The 16,078-nt window shown below is 44.1% G+C and overlaps 1 protein-coding gene across 1 annotated transcript; it reads right to left on the bottom strand.

The window, feature by feature from the left end:
• Positions 1 to 501: 501 nt before the first annotated feature.
• Positions 502 to 14,852, bottom strand: LOC144889715 (uncharacterized). The gene is made up of 3 exons (XM_078770899.1): positions 14,720 to 14,852; positions 6,520 to 6,621; positions 502 to 1,041 (listed from the first exon to the last, which is right to left on the bottom strand). Exons 1-3 carry the CDS (start codon positions 14,766 to 14,768, stop codon positions 833 to 835), a joined length of 360 nt encoding a protein of 119 aa, XP_078627025.1. The 5' UTR covers positions 14,769 to 14,852; the 3' UTR covers positions 502 to 832.
• Between the last annotated feature and the right edge of the window lie 1,226 nt (positions 14,853 to 16,078).

Genomic DNA, 16,078 nt, shown 5'->3' with positions numbered 1-16,078 from the left:
TTTCTTCATTTAGGGGGATTTTGGGTGGCACAGGTGGGTTTTACTACAGTTGGCATCCATATTCCATCTGAAGTTGTCTTAAAGACATTAAGAGTCAAACAAAAGCGTGGACTGGAATGATATATGTAGTCCAGGTGATGTGCAGCAGACAGATTCACCTTTACCTGAATGGTGTTTATGAGGCAGTTTAGATGTGCACCAATAATCTCATAACCTGCTAATTGCCTAATTCACCTGAGACAACCTCAATTCCAGGAAGTTAAAATCCAACCCTTTAATGTACTACCATCTTCATCCAGGTTTAAAAGCCGTGGACATTGGGACGCCATCTTTTTTTCATCACCACTAGGCCATCGCATTCATGTGCAGCTCAAACCGGTTTTTGGAAGACACTTTTATAGTTTTGATGTGAATTATGAAAATCCCCATGGGGTAATGTTTCCCATGTGGGGTTTAACCCCAGGATTGGTTAATCAGTTAAACGTGACATGTACTCAAAAGGAAGCAAGTGTTGTTTTATTGTGCTTGGGGAAGGTCGATTACAGAAGATCAGGTTACATGACGAAGCAAGTAATGCAGCTGCACATGCAGATAAAATAATGGAAATGCGGAGTTTAAGGGGGTGGTAGGGGGCAGACAATTCTACATATAACAGGTACAGGAAGTCTTTGTATTGCAGATTTTTGGTGTAGTTTAGACTAGGAAGAGGTTTTATTATATTACCACCATTATTACATTGTCAGTTACACAAATATTCAAGTACAGTACAACTAATCAGCCATTGATCCTGTTACTCTTCAACTGGCGGAGCCAGTTCTCGACCTCTGAACTATCAGAAAAGGCTGGAAGAAAAAATCAGGACTGAGGATAGGCCGAGCGCACCGGCAAGCTGGGTCGATGTGAGTTTTGGAGCGTTGTTGCAGAGCTTCGTGTTGCAGCATTCCATTTTTGCGGTAATGGGTAAATCTGGAATTGTGGTACCGTTGATAGTGCAGACATTCTTTTGGATGCAACCCTTGGCCTTAAAGTTGATGCCAGCGGCTGCAGGAAGTGGAAACAAACATCCGGTCATTTAGAAATCCCATCATTTCTACATTATTTTCTTCCACTTTGTTATATATTCCCTTGCTTTACTTCTGCGCTTTACATGTCGTTTACCTCTACGTTCACTCCAATTTTTGTAAGTGGCATCACAAAACGGGCAATCCTCAAATATATTTAGACCATGCACAACATTCTCTGTTAACCTCGTTCTTACAATATCATAACACTCCATCTGTGCTTGTCTCCATCCCGGCATCCCAGTGAGAACCAGTCAAGGTATTTGGTACTTGGCCAGGATTCCGGTATGCTCACCTACTCTTAGCGAGACATTGTGGGATCTATAAAATCAACCGGATACTAACGCTGGTACGTGTGTCCGTCCCCTTCCAGCGATGACATAGGCATTCACGCAATGCCCCACCTGGGAAGCACCAGGGTGATAGTCTATAGTCGGGTCAAGAATCACACCCAGACGAGATAGATCAAAGCTATTCTGCCAGGCCCAATATCATGTGGGTTGTATGTATAAAGAAATATTTAATGGTGTGATTTGAGGAGTGCTAGGAGCGTCAGGGATTCAAGTTTCCGCAATACCCAAGTTAATAATGCATCACATTGCCACTGAGAATTTGGGGGAAAAGCAAAGCAATGGCAAAGTATGTGCCACAAGTCCACACAGAGGAGCAGAATTTGAACTGGCTTGTTCTGTGCCCACAGCATCTTCAGCGTCTTCCTTGGAAATGAAACGCTTTCTTGCAAAGTATCATTAGTGAAGACGGTGCCGGTCCGACGACCCAGAACTGAAGACTTTTGTGCCCGAGCGCAATGGGCCAACTTTTCCATGTCTAAAAAAAGGCCAAATGCTAACAAGGCAGCATCAAGGTTCTTCATTTTATTTGACCATATTGGAAATTTGCGAAACTGGAAAGTTCCACAGGGGGTAAAAGTGAATCGAGAACACTACCATATGGATTTGCATGATGATCTGTAAGCTGCAGTGGGGAAAAGGATCCAACTCATTGGAACGATAACTTCCTCCTCCTTGCAAATACTGAAATGTCTAAGTCCTCTTTTCGAGTTTGGGGATTTTAAGGTGTTCCCTGACTCATGCAAATCACCTGATGGAAGTCCACAAAACTTCCACTGATTTTCTAAAATAAAGAATGAGCTTAGGGGAACTAGGGAGATACCCGTGCTACGCAGAGACGTGCTACGCACGGGTGGGAGGCCAGAAGCAAACAGACAATGCAGATACGGCGAATGCTAAAGCATGAAACCAATAAATTCCACATTCCTGTAGCACCTTCAGTCGCACGTCAGACATGGACAGCAAGTTCGTGAAGGACTTCCATGAAAAACGTACCCGTTCGCAAAGAAACGGGTACGTTCACGTTTAGAAACATCGATCGTGGGTCTGTGGCGAATCTGCATATGGCGATCCGCGAATTTCACGTTCAGAAAGTAGAAACCATCACGGCATGTCGTCATTCACTTGAACTCGAAATCTCTTTTTTCATTCCAAACAACATAACTCCAATTAATCACAAAATAAACTTTTAACAACATTGTTAATGTTTCCTTCATTGTAAAAACTTCCAAATCAACAGTTAAAAGGATTTTGAGCCGATAGCTGTTCCGGCCTTGGCAAGGTCGTTGGAGACAGCGATCTGTTAGCGTATTTCACCACCCAAATAGCTATGTGGAATTCTCTCATGTAGAGATTAAATGTCGTTTGAACTTTGACCGAGGTCATTATTTACTTTTAATGATGTTTATATACGAATGATGTTTAATGATGTTTATATTGGTTTTGGGTCGTCCTTTGTGCATATCCCGTGGGATTGTGAGTTGGAGAGACAGCTGTGATGGCGGGGAGGGGGTTGGAATTCTCTCAAGCAGGGATTCAACCCGTGTCCTTATAAAAGGTCTTTGTCCGAGGTCACCGAGTTCGATCGGTGCAGCTGTGCAGCGATCGGTGCAGCCGTTTGTGCGGCACCCGGAAAAACAACATCGTCACAATGAAATCATCGTCACAATGAGCATTATGCGAACGCGAATGTTATGCGGGAGTCCAAACCTGAGAATGCTGGAGACCAAAGCTGAAATTGGGAAAACTAAATAGCCTATTTTACTCCTGGAGATCCCAGGATTACCCATCCAAAATATCGTTGCGATCGGTTCAGCAGTTTTTACGGTACCTTCAAAAGGAAAGACAGACGGATGGACTGACATTTGGTGAATTATAGTAAGATACTTCCTACATCCACTGAAGAGGTTAATGTGTGAAGCCGTTTCTACTGTGTTCCGATCAGTTCAGAAAGAACGATTAATCAAAAGATTAATTTACTGTTGGATGTTGTTCATTGAAGAGAACAATGTGACATTAGTAACGTTTGTCAACATCATTCATGCAACTAGACCTGTGCAATGGTTAGAAAGTCCACTTGGAGTCTGGAAGATCGGCTCTTACGATTTGGCAGGTAGAATCTGACTCCAGCTGAGTCATACCAAAGACTTTAAAAATGGTATGTGTTGCTTCCTTGCTTGGCACTCACCATTTACAGGAATATACCATCGACAAACAACGACTAGAACGACAAACAACAACAAACAACAAATATACAATAGACAAAGGACGACTAGAACGAAGCCATTGGCACGATGAGTTGGAAGCATGTATGTATGTATATATATATATATATATATATATATATATATATATATATATATATATATATATATATATATATATGTGTGTAGCGGTTACCGCTGGGTATACACAATCGCCTTGCACCTGCCGGGGACGCAACCACGGAGCGATCGCTGTGCCGGGCTCTCCCAGACCGCCCGGAGACGCTCAGTCTCGCCTTTCCTGGGCATGTCCGGACTCGCCTTTCCCGGGCTCGCCCAGACCGCACGGAGACGCTCAGTCTCGCCTTTCCCGGGCATATCCGGACTCGCCTTTCCAGGGCTCGCCCAGGACGCCCAGGCACGCCCAGTCTCGCCTTTCCAGGGCTCGCCCAGGACGCCCGGGCATGCCCAGCCTCGCCTTTCCAGGGCTCGCTCAGGACGCCCGGGCATGCCCAGCCTCGCCTTTCCAGGGCTCGCCCAAGACGCCCGGGCACGTCCAGACTCGCCTTTCCAGGGCTCGCCCGGGCACGCCCGGTCTCGCCTTTCCTGGGCAAACGCTCCGGCATGATGTGTTTGAGTGTGTATATATATCGCTACCCGATAAACGGGCTACACAGAGAGTGCCGGGTTCTGTACGAATAAACATGCTTTGAACTCAACCAAATGGCCTCGTTCTCTCACCGTCCACGACTCCTAAACTGGTGACCTCGACTACCCCCGAACGGATTCGGGGGCTGCATGACTCCTAAACTGGCGACCCCTAAACTGGTGACCTCGTCTACCCCCGAACGGATTCGGGGGCTACAAACGAACACGGCAGTTTCGATCGCGCTGCCGGAGTTTTGGCACCGACGAGCGGCCATGTGGTTCGCGCACCGCGCTCGGCTCCTCCTCTACGACCGGAGGGACGAGCCCGCTCCAGGACCCTCCGAAGGACCGCAGTTACGCGATGTGGGTGGCACTGCTGCTCATCTCTTGCGCGCGCTCTGACGTTCGCGGCACGGCTGCTTCCTTACCTTCGCGCGCACTGCTGTTCGTCACCTTCGCACAACTTCACTCTACAACCACAGCCGCAACTACTTCTCCGACCCTGCATCCTCGGCAGGCCCGCGAGGAACCTCGGCAGCCTCCCCCGAGGCCTTAACCAGCCCCTCGGTTGGCTCAACCGTTTTTCGCGTGCACCGACGCCGAGCGCTGCTCGAGCCTTCTCGGCACTGCACCTGCGAACTGCAACCTCGGGAGGCCCGCAAGGAACCTCGGCAGCCTCCCCCGAGGACTTGACCAGCCCCTCGGTCGGCTTACCCCGGTCCTACGTCCCCCCAGTGCTTCGCACAGCGGAGTACGTCGCGGCGAGGCCGCCCCCCGTCCACGGTTCCCCTCGCTCGACCACCCACCACCACACCGGACCCCCCCCCCACGACCCTCCAGGGGTCGCTTCGGCCGGGTCATCGGGACCCCCCTTAAATTGACCCTGCCGGTGCAGGTCGATTCTGGAGGGGCGCGTGTAGCGGTTACCGCTGGGTATACACAATCGCATTGCACCTGCCGGGGACGCAACGACGGAGCGATCGCTGTACCGGGCTCGCCCAGACCGCCCGGAGACGCTCAGTCTCGCCTTTCCCGGGCATGTCCGGACTCGCCTTTCCCGGGCTCGCCCAGACCGCCCGGAGACGCTCAGTCTCGCCTTTCCCGGGCATGTCCGGACTCGCCTTTCCAGGGCTCGCCCAGGATGCCTGGGCACGCCCAGTCTCGCCTTTCCAGGGCTCACCCAGGACGCCCGGGCATGCCCAGACTCTCCTTTCCAGGGCTCGCCCAGGACGCCCGGGCATGCCCAGCCTCGCATTTCCAGGGCTCGCCCAGGACGCCCGGGCACGTCCAGACTCGCCTTTCCAGGGCTCGCCCAGGACGCCCGGGCACGCCCGGTCTCGCCTTTCCCGGGCAAACGCTCCGGCATGACGTGTTTGAATGTGTATATATATATCGCTACCCGATAAACGGGCTACACAGGGTTCTGTACGAATAAACATGCTTTGAACTCAACCAAATGGCCTCGTTCTCTCGCCGTCCACGACTCCTAAACTGGTGACTTCGACTACCCCGAACGGATTCGGGGGCTGCACGACTCCTAAACTGGCGACCCCTAAATATGTATACTATTGTTATGTTTGTGGGGGTAGGCATGAAATACGTCTTAGGTAAGTTAGAATCGTGTAGATTAGCATGCTCCGTGTGTCAGGAAGAAGAAGAACCCATCTAGATGTACTTAGGTAGGCTGTCTGTACAGATAAGAGCACTTGCATGTCGCCATAAGGGGCGTGGCTTTGTGCTAATTAATTATAGGGCTTAAATATTAATTCCCCAGTGTGTAATTTGCCTCCTGTGGTCTTCCATTCGGTTTTGTTGCATTCGGCCAGCCAGGAAATAGAGGGCTCAGTAAAACAACGATCGCACTGTAATGGGATTCATTCGCTCACAACGCCGCCAGGGCCGATAGAAACAGCATTTGCCGATCAGAAAGGAAATCCCGACGTCATCTGTCCATCCCCCAACGACCCGTGGCGAGGAGGCCACACCCCGGCCTTCGTGATTGGTGGAGGTGCGATGGGATGATTGAGTAATGCTCGATGATTGGACAGAGTGGGACGTCAGCGGTCGAACATTCGAGAGCTGAGGGAAAAAGACGCCATCTTGGTCTCTTTCTTCATGCCGACGTTTGAAGGCACTCGCATTTAGCTTTCTCCTCCGTTCTGGCATTTGTTGGAGGCTCCACACACATGTACCTGAAAAACAAAGGGTCCCTTAAAGGAAGTATACATAGTAAGTATATTTAAATGAATAACATACGCAGTTTGTAGGTGGCAGTGAAGCACTGTTCATTTTCATCGCACGTCTTAGCTTCACATGTAGAAGTTGGGAGGTAGCACTCTTTGCACTGGAGGCCAAATGCTGGAACAACACAAGGAAAGAAAGGGTTATCAACAGGGAGAACCATCACCTATTGGCTGCAACCTTTTATTAAAGCACAAATCATTGTTTTAAGAGTTTAACTAATGAGTTCATTAACATCTGTGGAGTGAATTAACACTGTTCCAGAACTCGTGTTATTTAACCATTTTATGAAGATGAATTGTTCAGGTTCATATTTCGACACAGAGCATCGGTGCAAGGGTTATGAATTGGGTGGTTTGCCATTGCTTTCCCGCAGTAGTTATGGCAGGAATTTTGAATTTCTCCATGGTACCAGTGATAGCTCGCGTACTCTTCACGAAGGACACCTTGAGATCGTTTAACGTCCGACAACTAATGGTGTTAGACGTGGCGCCCATTTTAACATGCATCCGATGGAACCACGTCCTGTCTGTGAAATACCAGGATGGCAGTTTGTAGCTGGGTCAGGATTCAAACACAGGCTTGACAGCTTAGAGGTTTCTCGGCCATCCTACCAGCCCTTTGAACATCTTTTCAACATAAATTCATGTTGTACAGAGCATTCAGAAAGTATTCAGACCCCTTCACTTTTTTCACATTTTGTTATGTTGCAGCCTTATGCTGAAATCGTTTAAATTCATTTTTTCCCTCATCATTTTAAATTCATGAAAACCCACAGAATCGTGTTTCTCGCAGTCTGAGAGTCCTTTAGGTGCTTTTTTGCAAACTCCAACCGGGCTTTCATGTGTCTTTCACTGAGGAGAGGCTTCCGTCTGGCCACTCTGGCATAAAGCCCAGATCGGTGGAGCGTTGCAGTGATGGTTGTCCTTCTGGAAGTTTCTCCCATATGCACACAGGATCTCTGGAGCTCAGCCAGAGTGACCATTGGGTTCTTGGTCACCTCTCTTACCAAGGCCCTTCTCCCCCGATTGCTCAGTTTGGCCGTGCGGCCAGCACTAGGAAGAGTCCTGGTTGTTCCAAACTTCTTCCATTTAAGAATTATGGAGGCGACTGTGCTCTTGGGAACCTTCAATGCAGCAAAGATTTTTTTGTAGGCTTCCCCACATCGGCGCCTCGACACAATCCTGTCTCTGAGCTCTGCAGGCAGTTCCTTCGACCTCATGGCTTGGTTTTTGCTCCGATATGCATTGTCAGCTGTGAGACCTTATATAGACAGGTGTGTGCCTTTTCAAATCATGTCCAATCAATTGAATTTACCACAGGTGGAACCCACAAGGTGTAGAAACATCTCAAAGATGATCAAGAGAAAGGGGAGGCACCTGAGCTAAATTTCAAGTGTCATAGGAAAGGGTCTAAATACTTATGTCAATGTGATATTTCAGTTTTTTCTTTTTAATAAATTTGCAAAACTTTCTAAAATCCTGTTTTCTCTTTGTCATTATGGGGTATTGAGTGTAGATTGATGAGGGAAAAAATGAATTTACACGATTTCAGCATAAGGCTGCAACATAACAAAATGTGAAGGGTCTGAATACTTTCTGAATGCACTGTGTATATATATATATATATATATATATATATATATATATATATATATATATATATATATATATATATATATATATATACATACATATATATATATATATATATATACATACATATATATACATTGCTACGGTTTTGAGATTTGCACATATTGATCATTAAAGGCTAAAGGTTTGCCCCTCATAGTTAGTTCCACGAGCAACACATAGGCCCACTTGTAGTATTAGTTATGTCATAGTATGTGTATGTATAGGCCATTTCCCCTATTAATATCTGCGTTGTGTAAAGACATGAGATTAGGTCCCGTTCATTTTGTGTCCACCCTCCAATTCTACCTCTATGGGCGTAATTGATCCCGCGCCCCTTTTGGCTGCCCACTCAGTTTGTTAAGCATTTGCTGCCCTTTGCTCGCTCACTAGTCGAGTAACACGAGGTAGGCCTGAGAAGGATGAGCGCGGGGTCGGGGTGGGGGCGGCGTCGAGGCAGAGCGTCAGAGGCGTTGACGATAAGAGCCACCAGCCAATCAGGGCTCTAGCGGCATGGCGTGAGAGGGCGTGGAGAGGCGCGTCTGGTGAGTTCGAGAAGGTTCGCGGGGCGTGCCTATATAAGTCGCTGCACAAAGCCCTTGAGGAGGACTCGCAAGGGGAGAGCACACGAAGAGGACTTGTGATCGAGAGAACTTTGAGGGAGAAGGACTTGGGAGAACTTCGTTGCGATAGCGCTTTGAGGCTTTGAGCTGTAACTCGCCATATTACGTGTGCGCCAGCGGGGAAGAAGAAGAGGCGTTGGCGATACGAGTACACGGCTGCAGCCAGACGTGCCAGTGGCGAATAGCGCCTACTTCAGCCATGCGAGTAAACGTGGCCATGACTGCCAGTGATTAACCGCCAGAGCCCACACCCTTGCGTTCGCCCCGTAACAACCCTGTGCGTCCAAACGGCGCTACGCGTTCCTGCCTTCTCCTCTTACCATCTGCACGGGACGAGCCGGAGACCGGAGGGAGCTGCACGAGAGCCATCCCTGGACGTGCGGACCATCATCCTGCAGCTGCAAGCCCCGTGTGTGTGTGTGTGTGAGACGGGCCCGTTTGTCCTGGGTATTAAGTAAGACTGTTTAAGGCTGCACAGTGTCCTCTTTTTCTGGAATCATTGTAAATAGTGTAAATAAACCTGTTCTTCCTTTTTTCCAATTCGACCTCTTTTGTGATTTATCCATTGACTAAGCATGGCACGAATAAGACCGCTGGAACCGGGTTTACCATCTAAACGGCACGGATCGCGTGTACGCACCGCTCGGCGTCTCAACACACGTGGTTCATGCGGGGCTTATTTCCTCATTTCAGGGCAGCGCGAGTAATTAGGTAATAGCGAATTTTAATCCTAATACCCTATTTCGCGCTGTCCGGGAGGGACGTCATAGGTCCCGGGTCCCGCCAGGCCAGTCAAAGACAAGGGGACTAATCACTCCTTGGTAAGGGGAGAAGGCCGGCGGCAGATCCACAACAATATATATATATATATATATATATATATATATATATATATATATATATATATATATATATATAACAACCCTCGCAATCCCCACTGCCCCCTCACCACTCTCAAACATAATTGTAAATATCATAATTTGAAAATTTGATTTTAAACTTGCTCTGTGCATTCACAAGCCCCACATATGTCCTTCAGAATCACCCAAGCCAGATACGGAGTATCACTCAAAATCTTTCATTGTGCAGCGTTAAACACCTCGGCTTCGCCCGAGCTTTCTCTTAAGTGCATTTCCAAGTATTTTCGGCTTCTATTCGAAGCGTTGAGACATTTTATGTAACAATCCCAATTTATTGTATGTATACACAAAGAATTAAGTTAAGCACCCCCCCCCCCCCCCGTTTTTTTACAACCTCGCACATTACAAGTTTGTTGTCGTCAAAACAGTGTAATATACCCATGATATTGCTATATTTTCTGGAGAAGTGATATTATGGTCACATAAAAACATAACAATCATGCCGTTTTCAATATTTTATTCTGAATAATTTAAGGTGAAATTTTTTGGGAATTTTAGGCATATTTTCACCTCAATTTAAGTATGGAGCTATAGGTCCATCACGGACAGTGTGGATGACGTTTATGTTTTCTAACGTACAGTCATTGTTCTGAGAAGACCTCTAGCGATCTTTGCGTCAATAACGTGTGTAGGACCCACGTGATCGGATCACTGACTCAACCAATCACTTTTTTTCACCTTGATCACTCAATTTCATCAATGGATAATTGCTAATGTCATACCAATCATTATTTGATCTCACATACCTTAGAATATATGCCAATGTATACATATACACAAAGAATATATATTAGGGGGTGCTTACCTTAATTCGTTGTGTAGGGGTGCTTAACTTAATTCTTTGTGTATACATGCACGATAGAACTTCACATGTCCCGAAGATCGCTATGTCTGAAGGTTTCTGCCATGTGCGCCGATCATTCTAAGGTGGATTGGGTCACTTCAAAACTCCCATATTTCTTTCAATGGATTGATACAACAGCTGCAAACAATCCAGGATGATGAATAAAATGAATGGGTGAGAGATAAAGTTTGTAACTGGACGAGTCTTTGTGGACAAGTTGTTTTGGATTATTTTTCCGCTCAATTATATATCGATATCCCCTGTCGTCCTCCTCCTCCCCCAACCAAGTTAATGATCAAATTAATTCAAAGATCTTTTTGATTTACTCAAAATGATCATTTTTGAGGAGCTTACATCCAGAATAAAGAAGCAAACAAAAAAGGATATCAAAGTACATTTTGTATACCATCATCATAATCATCATAATCATCGACCATCAATGTTACAGACTCTTACATAGAGAGTTGGTGCTGCCAAAACAGTTTCCTGGTAAAGGTTTATGCTGGTTGACTTCCCAGTCAGGGCAGGAATTCGTGTTCAGGATGCCGGTGATAATTCACCTACTCTTCCCGAAAGACACCGTGGGATCTTTAACATCTACCAACTAGAGAGTTCAAAGAACACCTTACCCTGCACAGTCTTTAGAAAAAGGATGTTTGAAGGATCTTTTCAACTCTTGCTTTGCATTTCCAAGCACGATCTATATTCGATATGTTCGTGAACGTTGAATAACAGGTGCGATGGTAACCATACGGAGCCGCTGGGTCAAACGGAACAGTCCAGAACTGAACCTTCTGCCAACTCTTCTTGGAGAAACTGATGATTTTTGAACGATCTTCGACAAAAAGATGCACTAAATAGATCTTTTGGATGAAGTTAACTCTGTCGTTGCATCACTCGATGCCGCCATTTTTGTCTGAATCCAGTTGTTACTCCACCTTCAGTGTGCGCGTCTAATTTGATTGGCCGAGACGGCGTAAAGTTTTTCCCCAAATAAAAGTAAACTGATGCTTTTTGGAAATGCAAACAAGGCGATTTGTGTTCTACAGTGTTCACATATATGATTACATTGAAATAAAATAAAGGTTTTCAAGGCTGGAGAAAAACAAACAAACAAACCATTCAAACGGAAGATTATGGCAGATGATGCACCCTCTTTTACACCACCTTATTTAACACGTCACATTGGTTACTCATGTTTGTTGTTAAAGTCCAGAGAGGTCCTCCAGATTAACATCCATCCAATCGACAGCACACACATAGATGTTTCCAAGGTAACAGTTTACATATCTAGATAACATACATACTAGATAAGATAACTCGATACTAGATAAGATAAGATAGATAAGGTAACATACATACTAGTAGATATAGAGATATCTACTAGTTTAAAAAAATAACATCGTATGTTGCTTTGTCTGGCTTAAAGTTACTTTCAAACGATGCATGCGTACATCTTGCATGAGATTCAAACCCCTTTTTTCAAACAGTATTGAGGTGAGTGCACCTACCTCTAGGATATCCAGCCAACTCCTGTAACAATGGATTCTTGTATAATTTGTGAGAGTGATATTTTCTCACAGACGAGTTGGGATGAGGTCTTAACCCTAGGATACAATTTCTCAAGATAACCCCTATAATGCAATCGGGGGTCTTTTATGGCCTCAGGCTATGTCTCTATAACTTTGTTATAAAACGATTTTACACATTATCTTTCATATACAGTTTTAATGAAGGGTAATACATACTCATGTATGTGTGTTTTTCTTTTTCTTTCAGGATCGGGAAAATTATTTATTTTATTTTTACCCCAACCCTGCCTTGCATGATTGTTTGTTTCACTGTAACTTTGTCATAAAAATGATTCTACACATGATCTTATACATATTCCTGTATGTGTTTTTGGTTTTTTTTCATTTCAGGATAGGGGGATTTATTTTTTTAAAGTATACCCCTAGAATGCATTAGTGGGTCCTTTTGGACCCGGACCCAACATTATTTTTGTATCTCTAACTTTGTAATAAAAACGTTTTTACCCATTATCTTTCATATCTGCTTTGAGTACAGGGTAATACATGTTCCTCTGTTTTGGGGGGGGGGGGGGGGGGGTTCAGGATGGGGAGGAATTAATTTTTTACATTTTTATCCCATCACATTGCCTGACATGATTGTTTCACTGTAACTGTTATGAAAACGATTTTACACATTATCCTTCATATACACTTTGAATGAAGGGTAATACATATTCCTGTATGTGTATTTTGTGGTTTTTTTCATTTCAGGATTGGGGGATAAAAAAATTTAAATGTATACCCCTAGAATGCATTCGTGGGTCTTTTTGGACCCGGACCCAACATGATTTTTGTATCTCCATAACTTTGTTATAAAAACGTTTTTACCCATTATCTTTCATATATGCTTTGAGTACAGGGTAATACATATTCCTCTGTTGTGGGGGTGGGGGGGGGGGGGGTTCAGGATAGGGAGGAATTTTCTTTTTTTTACCCCATCACATTGCCTGGCATGATTGTTTCATTGTAACTTTGTTATAAAAACGATTTTACACATTATCTTTCATATACACTTTGAATGAAGGGTAGGACGTATTCCTGTATGTGTTTTGGGGGGGTTTTTTTCTTTCAGGATCGGGGAAATTTATTTTTAAAACTTCCCCCCAACGAATGCAGTCATGGTTTTGTGTTTTTTGTTTGGACCAGTTTAGCATTTAGGTTATTGTAAAAACAAAACAAACAAATAAAATGTAATTTTCTTTACTATTGTATTCTTTTAGATGTATCATTTAAATTTTTATTATTATTGAATTATTGCATTCCTACCCCAGCACCCCTTTATAAAGCGGTGCTGCATGCGTGCGTATGGTGTGTTCCAATGTACCTTCCACACCCTTTGACCCACAAGGCTCAAACTTGGCATGGCGATTGTTTGCTCCCCCAGAATAGGGTTGTACTATTACCTGCCCCCACTCGTGTGTGTGTGTGTGTGTGTGTGTGTGTGTGTGTGTGTGTGTGTGTGTGTGTGTGTGTGTGTGTAAAAAAACAACAAAAAAACATGCATTCCAATAGCATGTATGAGTATTTACAAAAAAAACACAACACAATAGATCCATTCACTTGTAAATAAGGGTACACTAGTGGGATTTAAAAAATAAAAAACCCCAAAACACCCATCCAGGAATATGTCTTACCCTTCATTCAAAGTGTATATGAAAGATTATGTGTTAAATCGTTTTTATAACAAAGTTACAGTGAAACAATCATGCCAGGCAATGTGATGGGGTAAAAATTAAAATAATTAATTCTTCCCCATCCTGAAAAGAAAACCCAAAACACACAGAAGAACATGTATTACCCTGTACTGAAAGCATATATGAAAGATAATGGGTAAAAACGTTTTTATAACAAAGTTATAGAGACATAGCCTGAGGCCATAAAAGACTCACGATTGCATTATAGGGGTTGAATTTTTAAAACAACCCCCCCCCCCCCCCATCCTGAACAAAAAAAACCAATACACACTTTCAGATATATGCATTGGTGTTTATTTGAAAGAAATCTGAAAGATCATGGGTAAAAACGTTTTTACAACAAAGTTATTACAAAAAAAAAATCATGCCAGACAAAAAAGACCCACGAATGCATCGAAGGGTTAAAAGCATCAATACCAACGACTTGCATGGAGTTAACGAGAGTCCCAGATAACAGGACACCCATGGAATGAAACATTAAACCCACTGGGATAACTTGGATTCTAAGATGTTTGCATTTGAATTCAGAAACTACCCTGTAATGTTATTTGTCACATAATATTACTACCCTGTAATGTCAAAGAATGGGTAATTATTGTCCTTGTCACATACCCAACCTGTGCACCAAATTTCGTCCGAAACTGTCCAAATTTTTTTGAAATATCGTGCTATATATCATTTTTGGCCGAATCAATTAAATAATTCTAGTATCCAGATCTTCACCAAAATCGAATCATTTCGTCTTAGTCACACACCCAACCTCTCCACCAAATTCTGTCCAAATCTGTCCATGACTTTTTGAGATATCCTGCTCACAGACAAACAGACAGGGGTAAAAACATAACCTCCATCGACCTTTGGTAGCGGAGGTAAAAATCGTCCTCGTATAAATATGAACTCTGCCCCGGATATCGCAATTCATAGCTCACCTGACAAAGCCAATAGACCAAGGCCCGCGATGATGAAAATATAATTCATTTTGTCCTCAAACTTTATCTAGGAACGAAAAGGATTGCTGCTCAGGCCGAGAACAGCGAAACGCAATAAAGGTCCCGAGCAGTCCTCTCTGGTTTCTGCACCGGCCTTTTATTCCACGGTGTAACCCAACTCCATGTTTGCCGTGAGAACCGCGAGCTGCCTCCTTCTTTGCCATCTCCAAATTCGCTATGTGAACCGATATGTCTCGTAATTCAAAAGAGAGAGAGAGAGAGTTAGAGTGACAGAGAGAGAGAGAGAGAGAGAGAGAAGAGGAGAGGAGAAGGAGAGAGAGAGAGAGTCCTTTAGAGCTGAAGTCCATGATTTGATGTTTCCTAAGATCCATTGCTAAATGTAAACATCCATCTCCTGCAATCCAAAAAGAGCCATGAGTGAGCACAGCACCCTGACACAACCTCCTGACAACTATTTCAGCCATGAATTAAAATTTAAAACATCCAAATCATTCGGAAAATGATTACATTTATGATTTTCTTCATGGGATCTCCTGAGGGTCTCATGAATTCTCATGAGAATGTAAACCAGGTTTTTGTAAGGGAATAACCTGAGAAAAACATTCCCACTGATAGCCACTGGACTTTAATTACTTCCATCATTTATAACCCAAAATGAATCCACGCACACCGAACTGATTAGTACAATGAGTGACGCAAGTTCTCTGCATATTCAGTTTACAATGTTCACATTGGAATCCCAGGTGTTGGCCCGATGGATATTCATATTACACATACCTGGGCCTTTCAAAACAAACTTACCCGGACATGTCCTTTTTACGCATATACATTTTTATTTATGTATATATGCACATACACACACACACACACACACACAAATATATGTATTCCATACATAAATGCGTGTATATACACGACTGGTCAAAAGTTTTAGAACACCTCAATTTTTCCAGTTTTTATTGAAATTTACGCAGTTTAATGTCTCAATGTAGTCTGAAATTAAGCAGAGAACAAATAAACAATTGGAGATAAAAAGAAATCATAGAATCATTTTGTTTAACAAAATTTAATTTTAATTTTTGACTCAACAAAGTGGCCACCTTTCGCAGATATAACCGCCGAACACACTCGTGGCATTCTTTCTACAATGGAGATCAAATATTGTTCGGGAAGTTCTTCCCAACACTGTTGCAGAAGTTCCCACAAATGTGTTGCACTTGTAGGTTGCTTTGCTTTCACCCTTCTGTCCAGTTCATCCCAAACCAGCTCGATGGGGTTTAAGTCTGGAGACTGTGCTGGCCATTCCATGATTTGAAGCCTACCGTCTTGTTCTTTTCC

This window comes from Myxine glutinosa, chromosome 1 (genome assembly GCF_964187855.1).
Source record: "Myxine glutinosa chromosome 1, kmMyxGlut1.1, whole genome shotgun sequence".
Classification (NCBI taxonomy): domain Eukaryota; kingdom Metazoa; phylum Chordata; class Myxini; order Myxiniformes; family Myxinidae; genus Myxine; species Myxine glutinosa.
Note: the sequence above shows the minus strand (reverse complement) of the source record. Positions and strands in the feature narration are given on the sequence as shown.

What these genes read in the sequence shown, in the direction of transcription:
- LOC144889715 (XM_078770899.1), bottom strand. Translation starts at nt 14,768, where the DNA reads ATGAATTATATTTTCATCATCGCGGGCCTTGGTCTATTGGCTTTGTCA. An exon ending in TGGTCTATTGGCTTTGTCAG is followed by an intron (nt 6,622 to 14,719) that starts GTGAGCTATGAA and finishes GTGTTGTTCCAG; the next exon opens with CATTTGGCCTCCAGTGCAAA. An exon ending in CACTGCCACCTACAAACTGC is followed by an intron (nt 1,042 to 6,519) that starts GTATGTTATTCA and finishes CACTTCCTGCAG; the next exon opens with CCGCTGGCATCAACTTTAAG.